Source organism: Channa argus, chromosome 14 (assembly GCF_033026475.1).
Source record: "Channa argus isolate prfri chromosome 14, Channa argus male v1.0, whole genome shotgun sequence".
NCBI lineage: Eukaryota > Metazoa > Chordata > Actinopteri > Anabantiformes > Channidae > Channa > Channa argus.
Genome location: NC_090210.1, coordinates 16,878,286 through 16,891,636, shown reverse-complemented (window position 1 = coordinate 16,891,636; position 13,351 = coordinate 16,878,286). Strand labels below are relative to the sequence as shown.

The 13,351-nt window shown below is 38.9% G+C and overlaps 2 protein-coding genes and 1 non-coding gene across 4 annotated transcripts; 1 reads left to right on the top strand and 2 right to left on the bottom strand.

Annotated features, from left to right (window-relative positions):
- Positions 1 to 8: 8 nt before the first annotated feature.
- Positions 9 to 3,223, bottom strand: bag1 (BCL2 associated athanogene 1). Of its 2 annotated transcripts, none has more exons than XM_067474631.1 (7): positions 3,089 to 3,223; positions 1,883 to 2,011; positions 1,714 to 1,796; positions 1,518 to 1,631; positions 1,320 to 1,427; positions 1,172 to 1,234; positions 9 to 1,083 (listed from the first exon to the last, which is right to left on the bottom strand). In XM_067474631.1, the coding sequence occupies exons 1-7, from the start codon at positions 3,123 to 3,125 to the stop codon at positions 994 to 996; spliced, it is 624 nt and encodes a 207-aa protein (XP_067330732.1). In that variant the 5' UTR covers positions 3,126 to 3,223; the 3' UTR covers positions 9 to 993. The 2 variants fall into 2 exon arrangements, with proteins under 2 accessions (XP_067330732.1, XP_067330733.1); XM_067474632.1 differs by lacking the exon at positions 3,089 to 3,223 and adding an exon at positions 2,242 to 3,067.
- A 300-nt stretch (positions 3,224 to 3,523) lies between these two features.
- Positions 3,524 to 3,615, top strand: trnar-ucu (transfer RNA arginine (anticodon UCU)). The gene is given in 2 exon segments: positions 3,524 to 3,560; positions 3,580 to 3,615. It is a non-coding gene; the product is annotated as a tRNA-Arg (tRNA).
- A 625-nt stretch (positions 3,616 to 4,240) lies between these two features.
- chmp5a (charged multivesicular body protein 5a) lies at positions 4,241 to 11,149 on the bottom strand. The gene is made up of 8 exons (XM_067474630.1): positions 10,962 to 11,149; positions 10,522 to 10,626; positions 10,370 to 10,416; positions 9,609 to 9,702; positions 6,108 to 6,179; positions 5,532 to 5,640; positions 5,282 to 5,397; positions 4,241 to 4,668 (listed from the first exon to the last, which is right to left on the bottom strand). Exons 1-8 carry the CDS (start codon positions 11,028 to 11,030, stop codon positions 4,618 to 4,620), a joined length of 663 nt encoding a protein of 220 aa, XP_067330731.1. The 5' UTR covers positions 11,031 to 11,149; the 3' UTR covers positions 4,241 to 4,617.
- Between the last annotated feature and the right edge of the window lie 2,202 nt (positions 11,150 to 13,351).

Here is a 13,351-nt window from a genome sequence, read left to right as displayed (position 1 = left end):
GTCATTCATTTCTCAAAACCTTTTTTATTTTAAGATACAGGAAAATACATAGTTGTCTGTCTTAGCGATGATGAAAGAAATTACAATTCCACATTTCACACAATTTTCAAACGAACAAACCAGATTACTCGCTGAATTTAGTCTGTCACTGTAGGCTGAATAATAAATACATATACTATATATGGCCCATATATGTAGTCACCAGCTTAAGCATGAGTTCTTGATTAATCCTTGTGTTTTTAAGATGTCAAAAAAATGAAATCACAACTGAAGGACAAAAGAATGCAGTTTAAGAATGTTGGCCATTATCTTACATTATTATTTTGACATGAAGTTCATGAATCATCTTCTTTAAATTGCGTATTGAAAACCTCAACCCCATCCACTACCTTTGGGGTTGACTGTTACACAGACTATGAGCCAAACCTTATCCACCACCATCAGTACAAGACCTTTTAATGGGTTATTGCCCTCCCCCCCAAAGAAAGTGGAGCCTGTTAGCATAGCAAATGATTCTCATTATTTTTTTATTCAAATCAACTAAAATAGCTGTAGGTTCAAGTGTCCACATGCCCTTAGCCATATGGAACACAGTAGTTAGGACATCACAATGAGGAAAACAAAATAACATGTTTTTTTTCTATGTTACTGTTGTTTGTGAGACACTGGGTGATGTAATTTTACTGACATCACAGAGAATTTGACAAATTTGGCTGTTGCACTAATTGCTAGTTTTGGATGGTTTAAAGGGGATTTGCATAATATGCCACAATTCATAGCACCTCCAATTCCTTTACAGAGTGTCTGTAGTTACCTGAACACTGTACCCCAGATGTACAGAATGTCAGTGTCATTTAAAATTCTTCTCCTGTTCTATCAAACACATCACAAGAATAATAAATAGACAAGGATATGCTCCACACCTGAAGCATTCCAAACCATTTGCAATTGCTCACAGAGCAATGCATAGCACAAGATATAAGATTTGTAGCTCTATTCTGCCAAAGCTAGATTTTTTGACTGGATCTTCGATAGGTGGTCGGATATACAAGCCTCAATCTTGTCACACCGAGCCAGGAACTCCTATTGAAAGAAAGCCAATATAATTATTGATCTGTATTCTCAAGTGATTTCCATTAAAATGTGTTGGTAATACTTGATGAGGGTTTACCTGCACTGTCTTTACAAGTCCCTTTTTCTTCATTCTGCAGTCGAGGAAATTATCTGGGACATTCTGTTAGAAGTAGAGAAGTTTGGAGTTTGCTACATAAATATAAAGCACGAACACAAAAATGAAGGCCTTAGCAAAAACAGATTACCATAGCATCAATCTGCTCCAGAATCTTCATCAACTGCTCAGCTGTTATTTTCACTCTGTGATCTAGTTTACCCAATGCCTCTGCCTGGAGGTCCTTCGCCAAGAAACCCTGAAAAATAATGAACACAAGTACATTAAAAAACAAAACAAACCAATGCAGGAAAAATATGCAGCGTGAAAACTACAAAAGAAAGCTCACATTCTTGAGTCCAGTCAACTCCCCGTCTACTTTTTCCAGCTTTTTTGCCATTTGTTCCACAGATTTCTCAATGTCTTTCAGCTTCTTCAGCTCAGCTTCTTCCTCAGCACTGTTCTGTTTTTACATTGTCATCAGTATTTGAAAACATATACAGTAAAGTCACTTGTCAGTGAAATCAGACAAGTCAGTGCCTTACTCGCTTTCCAATCATCATGAGTTTGCTGCCTTCTTTTATTCCATAGGTACATAGACTCTCCTCCATGTCCTTTAGGGATTTTCCTGCCAAGATGAACAACTTAAAGTTACAGCATAGCAGTCAAACACACTTGGCTGTGGGGAAAAAAAAAAAGAGACCTACAATTCACCTTTGCAGATGATTTTCTGTGATGCTGGTGGAACTCCAGTGGCTTGAGCGAGAGCCTCTGAGAGATCTTTGACAGTCAGACCCTTACCATCATCACGACTCATTAACGTGATGCTGTGCTTAGTAGATCCTGAAGTAAGAGAAACAATTAGAACGGAAACATAAAATATTACCTTCCTTTTAATAGCAATTATTTTTTAAACAATTGAGAGAAAATTCTTATATCATTTGGATTTTTCAGTTTTAATTGTGATGTATATATAACATTCTTTACAGTAATTTTTATCTATAAAAAAATGACAAAGTCATACATATACAATGTGCTGTGCAGAAGATTTAGGCACTTGATTACACTCTTACTCGTGATGCAATTCTGTCAGGAAGGCAAATGATCTATGCCAAAATCTATTCTGCAACATGACAACAATCCCACATGTACAGCTAGTGATGAAGATTTATCTTTAGTAGCAGAATGTTGAAGTAATCCTGCAGCAGATGTTCTGGCCCTCACGAAGTCCTGATCTTCTTGCAAAGGGTATTAAAAAACTGCAAAACACTTACTGAGGAGAATTTGTGGCAACACCAAATTTTAATTCATTTTTTTCCCCATTTACTACAATTTATATATTCTAATCTAACTTTACAAATTAAATTTGAGCGATCTTAAATGGTTCCTAATAAAATATTGTGATTTAGAGAGGGTTTTTTTCCCTACATTTTTGTGAAGAAAATTAATTCAGAAACGCAATTGTCATGGGAAGGATTCGGTAAATCTAAACGTAGTTACATAGAATTTAACCCTTAAAATGTTGATGAAATTACACATTTCTCCACAATAATCTCACGTTTAATTAAAACAAAGGAAAAGAAGCGAAAAATCTGCACCTGTTAGATAAATATACGGATAGGGAAAATAGGAACCTCACAAGTAGAAAAATACAATTAAACGTGAGAATAATACATTCATATAAAGGAAATATTTAGTATAATAACGTGTAGTCGTGGGCACAGTTAAGAGTACGGTAACTCAACGCTAACTGTTGGCTACCGTACAGTTAGTCACCTACTTGCAAATGATTGCTAACAACCGAGCTACATTAGCTAACCATTCCTAGCTACACGAGAGACTGTTGATAGTTGAATTAAATTTTTATTTCTAAATTAATTTAATTTTTTGGCTATAAAGTAACATGCACGATATTATTACCGTATGCAACTGTCACGGTTACCGTCTGCCCTGACATTTTCGTTTTTATGTCCTTTAATCACATCACCATCAACACAGAGCTAAATGTTGTAAGTGCTAACTACTTCCGTCGAATCACACAGGAAACAGTTCTTCTACTGGTGCTTTTATTTTATAACTCATTATTTCTATTACCACAGCATAAGCTGCATTTGATCAAAATATTGTAAGATGCACATCCAAAACTGATCACAGTTTAACGACAGTGTTTAAAAATAACTTAAAACCAACGCTTATCAATAAAAAACGCGTGTCCGTTTTAACATCTTCAAATTTATAACGTTATTCATATCGATATTGAAACCTACGGTTTTCAAAATAAGTTCAGATTCGTTTCACTGCTTGATGATATAGTAAAAAAAAGTTTCCGTGTCAGCAATATGAGTCGTGTCATCTGGCTCTGTGGCGCAATGGATAGCGCATTGGACTTCTAGTCAAACGCTTGAGACGTGATTCAAAGGTTGTGGGTTCGAGTCCCACCAGAGTCGAACTTTTGACAAGATCAGCTGTGTTAGAACACACAAATTCCACCCATTAAATCCGGAATCGAAGACAGCGTCACAAAAATCACACACGTTCCAATCATATAAATAACATTACAGTAGCCACATAAATGTACTGTTTCCAGTTTCTTCTGTCAAGTTAAGCCTTATTTTAAAAGGACAAATACAGAATACCAGCTAGCTAACACTTACATTTAGTAATTTAGCAGACGCTTTTATCCAAAGTGACTTACAAGTGAGGTACAAGGCAGCAAAAATCTAAGTCAAGGAGAAAACATCAAAGCAAAGTCCTATCAGAAAAGTGTTCACAGTTCACGAGATGCAAGTGCGAGAAAGAGCAGAAAGGATCTTTTTTTTTTTTTTTTTTTTTTAAGAGATTTAAGTGCATAGGAAGATGCATAGGAAGGTTACCGAAACAAACACATTTTTAACATATTTGTGGTTAATGACACGCTGAGTAGGGTGGTTTTATGACAGTAGAATTTAAACCACATCAGCTCAAATCTATCCCTAATGAGCCACCAAAGGGCAATGAATCAAAAACAACCAAGATGAATATAAAACCCACAGATAAACAAAAAGAATGAGACAGTAATCAACAAAGCAATAATTCAAGGTTAAAGTAAAACACATCATTTATTCTGCATGTTTCAAACATCCTGCAGAGATTTAGAGCGGGGATCATTTACACAACACAACCAAAATAATAATTTCTAAACACACAAATCAATACAATTATTCAAACTATAAATGAATATATAAATATATACTAGGTGATACTGCTGATAAATGAAATGTTAGACGGGGTAGTAATGTTTTAAATAAGGTTCGGTATGTTACAAGGCCACATACTAGCATGATAGTAGTAACAACACACAACCCAACACAGCTTGTGTACTCACGTCAAATGGTTTTGCATGTATAAATGTTACTCTACATATAAAAGTGTTTTCGGTTTAAGTGCAGTTGTTTTAACTAATTCCGTGTTTATGTGGCGGGGATCTGTGGGAGGCCAAACTCATCCACCAAAACACCGTCCTGGAAAAAAAGAAGAAGAAAATATAACTGACTGCATACACAAGGAATCACCCGTCTAAACAGATAATACTACTTCAAGCGTTGCTGTTTTGATATGTTCATGTTTAACAAGATGGGGGTATTAAGCAATACCCATACCCAGGGTATGAGAGTAAATGAGTTTATTAGCCATATTGTCAGAATGACTGTACTGTGATGTGAATTTGAGCTACAAAAGCAGGTTATACAAAATATTCAGTTCAAATGGTGCTAATTTGTACATTTTTTCAAGGAAGAGTTTTCAACACAAATTTGCTTTGGCAACCAGCTGCTTGACTTGCTAAATGTCAGGAGAAAAGGAAAAAGCAATCATGGAAAGGCTAATGCAGCAGATGAATGTACGAGCCTCAATGGGTTTTCAGGGGAACTGATCTCAAATATGATTGATGTGACACAAGAGAATAGCTGGAAGATGGGGAAAATATTAAAATCTACGGTATGATTTTAAAAAAAGATATGGAATTGTGAATGTAAATCATGCAAAAACACGACTATAATCATTACTGATTTCACTTCTATATACTTTCAATAAAACAATCTATTCTCTGAGTATAATGGTTCTGCAGACTGTTACCTTGTTTGTTTTGCTGTCGCTTGGGATTCCCTCTGGAATAGATGGAGCAGCTGAGGCTTCATCCAGGTAGGAGCTGTCGTCATCCAGCAGCAGCTCGTCGCCTAATGCATCCAGCTCTGTACCCAAAAGACACTTTTGTACTCAGTGCCGTTTTAAATTTGTTATCTGTCAACTGAAATTACTCTGAATTCTGAATTAAGGTGTCGAAGTAAAACATTTTATATTTTAAAAGCCAAATGAACACGCATACCTGCTTCAAGCTCATCCTCATCTATCTCTGGAGTTCCATAGCTGCGGCTAAGGGCCTCTTGTACCTCGTTGGCCTCCTCCATCATGTCCTCAAGTTGATCCTGTAAATCCTGGAAGTTTGTACAATCACTCTTAGTGCCTGATATCTTACTAATGATGGATGCAAAATCCTGTTTAACTTATTCCCTATTGGAAGTTTAGTATCTGTCGTGCACCATTGGAAAGAAAACGTTTAACAGTCTAAGACACAGTGAATGAGCAATGCCTGGTAAATTTGCTCACGGAGCCGACAGGGCATGAGGCACGCTGTGGTCCTAAACTGACACGTGAGCCATGTGCCTTCAACGTCATTGGTGCAACAGTCAAATTGTGCCAAAATGCTTATTTACAATATGCTTCATGGCTTAAATAAAAGCTTTTCCATACATATCAAACAAATCTAAAAGTCCTTATCTTTCTATTCACCCTATGCTAATTTTACTGTAATGTGGGATTTCAACAAATTGTTAAAGACAACAATTTTCAAAAGATTTTAAACAGCATAACAATTTATTACTATGTAACATGGTAAACATACGTCAATCTGATCAAGTTTAACGTCCTTATAAGCCTTCTTCATTTCCTTTGCACCAATCTTCATGGCCTCCACCTGGAAACGGAAATTAATTTTGGTAAAATGTATTACAAATCCACATATGATTTTTATTTCAGTATTGCATAGAAAACAAATCTGACTGGTATATGCCCTCTAAATTTGCACCGGCTTTTTCTGTTTTTTATTTTCTGTTTTAAATCATTTTAGTTTCAGCTACTGTTGTGCCTCTTTTCCTTTCGGCTGTTCCCTCTTAGGGGTCGCCACAGCAAATCATGTGCCTCCATCTAACCCTGTCCTCTGCATCCTCTTCCCTTACACCGACTAACTTCATGTCCTCTCTCACTACATCCATAAATGTCCTCTAGACCTCCTGCCTGGCAGCTCCAACCTCAGCATACTTCTACCGATATATTCACAGTTTCTCCTCTGAACATGTCTAAACTGCCTGAATCTGGCCTCTCTGACTTTATCCCCAAAACATCTAACATGAGCTGTCCCTCTGATGTCCTCATTCCTGATCCTGTCCATCCTCATCCCTCCCAAAGAGAACCTCAACATCTTAGGCTCTGCTACCTCCAGCTCTGCCTCATGTGTTTTCTTCCACCTGGGTCCCTCTCATTGACACACATGTATTCTGTCTTGCTGTGGCTAAGCTTCATTCCTCTGTTTTCCAGAGCAGACCTCCACCTCTTTAGATTTTCTTCCACCTGCTCCCTGCTCTCACTACAAATCACAATGTCATCTGCAAACATCATAGACCATGAAGATTCCTGTCTAACCTCATCTGTCAGCCTGTCCATCACCACAACAAACAAGGGGCTCAGAGCCGATCCTTGATGCAGACCCACCTCCACCTTGAACTCCTCTGTCACACCTACAGCACACCTCACCACGGTCTTACAGCTCTCATACATGTCATGCACCACTCTAACACACTTCTCTGCCACTCCAAACTCCTCATACAATACCACAGCTCCTCTCTCTGCACCCTGTCATACGCTTTCTCTAAATCTACAAAGACATAATGACGCTCCCTATGACCTTCTCTGTACTTCTCCATCATCATCCTCAAAGCAAATAATTCATCTGTTGTACTCTTTCTAGGCATGAAACCATATTGCTGCTCACAAATACTCACCTCTGCCCTTAGCCGAGCTTCCACTACTCTTTCCCACAACTTCATTGTGTGACTCATCAGCTTTATTCCTCTGTAGTTGCCACAGCTCTGCACATCTCCCTTGTTCTTAAAAATTGGTACCAGTACACTTTTCCTCCAGTCCTTTGGCATCCTCTCACTCTCCAAGATCTTGTTAAACGAACTAGTCAGAAACTCTACTGCCACCTCTCCTAGACACTTCCATACCTCCACAGGTATGTCATCAGGACCAACTGCCTTTCCGCTCTTCATCCTCTTCAATGTCCTCCTCACTTCACTCTTACTAATCTTTGCTACTTCCTGCTCCACACCAGTCACCTCTTCTACTCTTCGTTCCCTTTCATTTTCGTCGTTCATCAACTCTTCAAAGTTCTCCTTCCATCTTCCCATCACACTCCTGGCACCTGTCAATACATTTCCATCCTTATCTTTAATCACCCTAACCTGCTGCACATCCTTCCCATCTCTATCTCTTTGTCTCGCCAACCTGTACAAATCCACTTCTCCCTCTTTAGTGTCCAACCTAGCATACAAGTCCTCATATGCTCTTTGTCTGGCCTTTGCCACCTCTATCTTCACCTTACGCTGCATCTCTCTATACTCTCGTCTACTCTCTTCAGTCCTCTCACTGTCCCACTTCTTCTTAGCTAACGTCTTTCTCTGTATACACCCCTGAATTTATTTTTACCACCAACTGTCCTTGTCCACTCTCCTCTTTCCTGATGACACCCCGAGTATCCCCTTACCTGTCTCCCTGTTCACATTAGCTGTAGTGGTCCAGTCATCTGGAAGCACCTCCTGACCACCCAGAGTCTTACTCAGTTCATCCATGAAAACTACACAACATTCTTCCTTTTTCAACTTCCACCACTTCGTCCTCTGCTCTGCCTTTGTCCTCTTCATCTTCCTCACCACCACAGTCATTTTACACAGCACTATCCTGTGTTGTCTGGCTACACTCTCCCCTACCAACACTTTACAGTCACTGGTCTCTTTCAGATTAACGTCAGCATAAGATGTAGTCCACCTGATGATTTCTACCTCTGCTCTTATACGTCACCCTATGTTCCTGCCTCTTCTGGAAGAAAGTGTTCACTACAGCCATCTCCATCCTATTTGCAAAGTCTACCACCATCTGTCCTTCTGCGTTCCTGTCCTGAAGACCAAACCTGCCCATCACATTCTCATCACCTCTGTTCCCTTCACCTATACATGTCCACTTAAATCTGCACCAAGCACCACTATCTCACCTCTGGGGATGCTCTCCATCACTTCATCTAATTCACTCCAGAATTTCTCCTTCTCTTCTAACTGACATCCTACCTGCATAACCACTAACAACATTGAACATCACACCTTCAATTTCCAGCTTCAGACTCATCAACCTGTCTGATACTTTTTTCACCTCTAGAACGTTCCTCATAATCTCCTCTTTCAGGATAACTCCTACTCCATTTCTTTTCCTATCTGACCCATGGTAAAACAACTTGAACCCTGCTCCTAAGCTTCGAGCCTTGCGCCCTATCCACCTAGTCTCCTGGACACACAGTATATCCACCTTCCTTCTCTGCATCATGTCAACCAACTCTCCAGCCTTCCCTGTCATAGTCCCAACATTCAAAGTCCTTACTGTCAGTCCTACATTATTGGCTTTCCTCTTTTCTCTCTGCCTATGAACAGGCCTTCCTCCTCTCCTTCTGAAACCAACAGTAGCCCATTGTCCACCGGCACCCTTGTAGGTCAACAGCACCGGTTGTTGTTAACCTGGACCCTGAACGATCTGTTATGAAAGTCAGATTCGGTGTGGAAGTCATGATTCGCAGGTTTAATTTGGCATGTGTTTTATGTCAAATGTCCTTCCTGACACAACCCTCTGCATTTATCCAGACATGGGACTGTTACACAAAGACACTGGCTTGTGGCACTTGTGGTTGCATTTGCCCCTTGTGGTTGCATTAAATCATAGGTGTATTATTCTGATTGTCATTAACATACATGGCCAATCATTAACTCATAAAATCACTTCTAAGCTCCAATTTCCTCAAACTGAGTAAGATGACTTCTTAGTCACAGGTAATGCAGAGTGAACAAAACAACATTAAACATTTTTGAAAATAGGTTTTACAAAATAAAACAGTTTTTCATAAAGGACATGACTACCTGATAATTTATAGAAACCATAATTAACTTCACATACTAAGATAACATTTTCTTAGTGAATGACTGTTTAGCCTTGATATAAGCTCAGACCCACAACTGTACAGAAGTACTATTGACCTGACCTTGATCTACAACACAGTGACCTTATCAAGCTGTTTGACTCTTACAGTTGTTTTGGTGTCCTTTAGCGTCTGAATTGTGTAGTTCGCCTGCTCCATGTTAAAAGACTGCTGTGCCAGTTGCTCCCTTTGACCTTCATACCTGTGAAAAAACAGTGTTTTTTTTTGGATAAAACATAATATTACCGTAACACTTAATCTGACTTGTCTTTGATTGAATATCAATCATTAATCAAGCAAATTTACAGCGATTAGAGACTTATGTCATTAGCTTTCATTGTTTCGAGCTTCTCAAATTATGAGAATTAACATTTTCTTGGATTATGGTGTTTTTATGTCACTGGGCTTTGAACACAACATGACATTTACTGAAAGTGCATTGGGTTCTAATAAAATCAGACAGTAACATTTTTCATTTTTATAGACCAAATGATTAAGTCAACCGAAACATAAATAATTGATTGTTGCTGAGTGTTTCAAAAAGCTGTATTGCTTATATATTATACCATACACTATATAAACATGAAAACATTTGTTGTTTCTTGATTAAATATTTGTAACCACATGATGGACTAAGTGGAAAATTTTACAGTAAAAAATATAAACCTGCCAGTGCTGATTGACAAACTATTTAATAGTGACATTTTATGAATAATCATTACAAATCAGGGATATTTATACTGCAGCATATTATCACAAATACATAGACACTGAATATTGGTTATCCGCATCAATCATGCATATACATCAGTCAGGCTCCGGTTCTCATACAAATTATTAATCATATGTTTGCACATCGTTTGACTCACATTCTTTTTTGCTTTAGGACTCTCATTGCCTTCTGTTTCACCATGTTCTGCATTTCAAAATAAACATTTAATTAATATTTGCTACAACTCACTTTATGTAAAACCAAATCTTGTAACTAATGAATTTCTAAGCTTTAAAGGATGTACCCAACCTTGGAGGGCCCATCTCTCATCTTTTTCAGCTGATCCTTGTACTTCAGAAGCTCAGCGTCTAGTTTGCCAATCTTCTTTTCTATCGACTCTGTCCTTGCATCCACCTGGGGGAGGAAAATGAAGCAGATCAGTTAAAGGTGTAACGATTTCCAGTGTCCAGGCTCAGCAAAGACAGTGCCAAAATGGCCTGACTCAGTGTCTTGGACATGTGTGTTGAAAGAAAACAGGACGGGACATGCAGCAGTGGACAGAGAACTGATTATCTCTTTTTCACTTGGGTTGTGCAGTGGATGACGCTTATTTACTGTCGTTTGTAAGCCAGGTAGCACGACTGGCAGTGGCTTATCTGCCCTTTGTGACCGTGCTAGCTTAGTAGCGACGCCGTTAAGCCACACATAGGGACATAAACAACAAAACATCTCAGCCTGACAGCACTCACGTTCCCGATACAGTCCGACAGATTCGGAGGAGGCGCTTTGGGCTTTCCGCGTCCGAATATCCGGTTCATTTTATTCAAGCTTTGGGCAGCACGTAGCTTTTAGCTTTCCTAAGAAAAGACAAAAAACATCAAAGACTAAAGGAGTTATTCACTGAAGTCACCCGGAAGTAACGGTTCAGACGCAAAAGGTTTCTATTGGCTTGCGTAAACAGCTGTGGCCAATGAGAGCTTAGACGCGTCTCTGCCCCCGCGTGGGGAGCAGATGAACTGCAGCGTTAGTAAACCCCTCTATTGTCCCAGTACGGTGCATTTATCATCAGGCTTTGTTAGCCCTCCACTTACATTAGGATGCCATTAAACAGGGCTTGCAATCATATTTAAACAATCTATAAGTATAGATTTATGGCCACTACTTTATAACAAGGAACCCTTTATGAAATATGTATGCTGACCCCAGAGCTAAGACTACACTCTGCTGACGCAGCTTCATTCCCCAGGCAATACAATCTCTACCTGCAGAAAGAAGCTTCTGCTCTGTTTAACAAGAACAATCATAAACTGTGAAAATTCCAGTTAATACTGTATGTACACTATTGTGTGTGATACACAGAATAAATACTGTCTGTGCTGTAAATATTACTTTTACTATATTTAATATTTTTGTTGCTGCTTATGTTGTCATTTCTGTTGACCCTGGTCCACACTTAATTCACTGTAAATTTTTTTAACATTCTGAATTTAATGGATTTATAATTTACAGATCGGGTATCGCAGGTCATAGCAAAGCATACATTTCCTTCTGATGTTGATGAGTAGAAATAAAATAGTATAACATGGGTTGGGGTTCGAATCCCACCCTAGCAGGTGTGGCCCCCAAAGGCCCACCGTGGTGCCAGTCCCAAGCCCGGATAAAATGGGATTGTTGTGGCAGAAATGGCATCTGCTGTAAAAAAATCATGCCAAATCAAAGTGCAGAATATAAAGCTGAAAGCCGTTGATCTCTGTAGTAACTCATGAGTTGTAATTTATGGGGTTAATTAAGAGTTTTTTAATCAGTTACTGAAGCTCCAAACACACTTAATACGTCCTTCATTAAAATTTGGCACAAATTAAAAGCAAATAACACAATGAATACATATATTTTGAAACAAACTTTTTTGTCACAATTTTTGTGTTTTTGTACTTTTAATGCAGCAAGTGATGAGTGACAGTTTTTACTTTGAACATTGAACCCTATTAGAGCCTTATTACACAAAAGCCTATTGGACCTGGCTATATATAGTGTAGGTAATGGCTGGCGAACGCACATGCACTGTGAGAGACAGGAACAGGGAGCAGAAAAGTGCACCAATCTTGTGCTCTAATTAAGGCTGGCAGCTTCATCATTACTGAATGGCCTGAATTAATTTGCCCCTCAAATCTCCGAGAATTCCGGTTCACTGTGAACCTTTAAAACTGTCAGCAGCTGTAAATGGCTACATCCTCCTCAAGCCTTTGACAAAGGCCAACATTAAGAAAGAAACACTGTCCTTAAAATAATTATCATAATAACGTTTTATTATTAAAGAGTTGTTAGTGCTGCCTTGTCACAACTAAGGTCGCTGGTTTGAATCCACTTGCCGGCTTTGGCCTCGGTGTGCAGTTTCCATGGACATGCATGTTAGGTTAATTGGGGACTCTAAATTTCCTGTAGGTGTCAATACGAGTGTGAATGGTTGTCTGTGTATGTGTTTGTGTCTCTGTGTTGGTCCAGGTTGTAGCCTGCGTCTCGCCCAACGACAACTGGGATAGACTCAGGTCTCCCTGCAACCTTTAACATGATAAGCAGTTACACATAATAGACGGACGGACTATTTTTATCATCTGTTAAGGTTTAGTTCAGTTTAATTTAAAAAACACTGCTAAGGTTAGGGCTGTTTAGAGTTGGATCAACCTACTACAGGAGCCAGGAGAAAAGAAAACTGTGGGTCCCCGTTGATCCAACATTTTCTGGACTGTATATCACTTTCTGAATCTAATGTGAAAATAATTATGGCAAATTCTTTACAGTTAGTAATGTGCTTTTTTGGTTCATGCATCATTAACACACAGATTTTCAGTTATTCACATTACCACGGCTATATGTTGAAGAGGAGACACTAATTAATATTAGGAGACACTAATTCCCCAACAGTCGATTCCCATCCTCAGCTGTGCAGTGCCGGTCCAAGCCTTGTAGAAATTGGGGAGGGTTGCGTCAGGAAGGGCATCCGGTGTAAAAACTATGCGAAATCAACATGTGGACAAAGATCCATTCTGGCGACCCTGAACTCATTTGGTAAGCCAAAAGGACCAAAAAACAAAACAAAACTATGCAGAGCACTGATAGGTCTGTTAAAAACATAAGATGT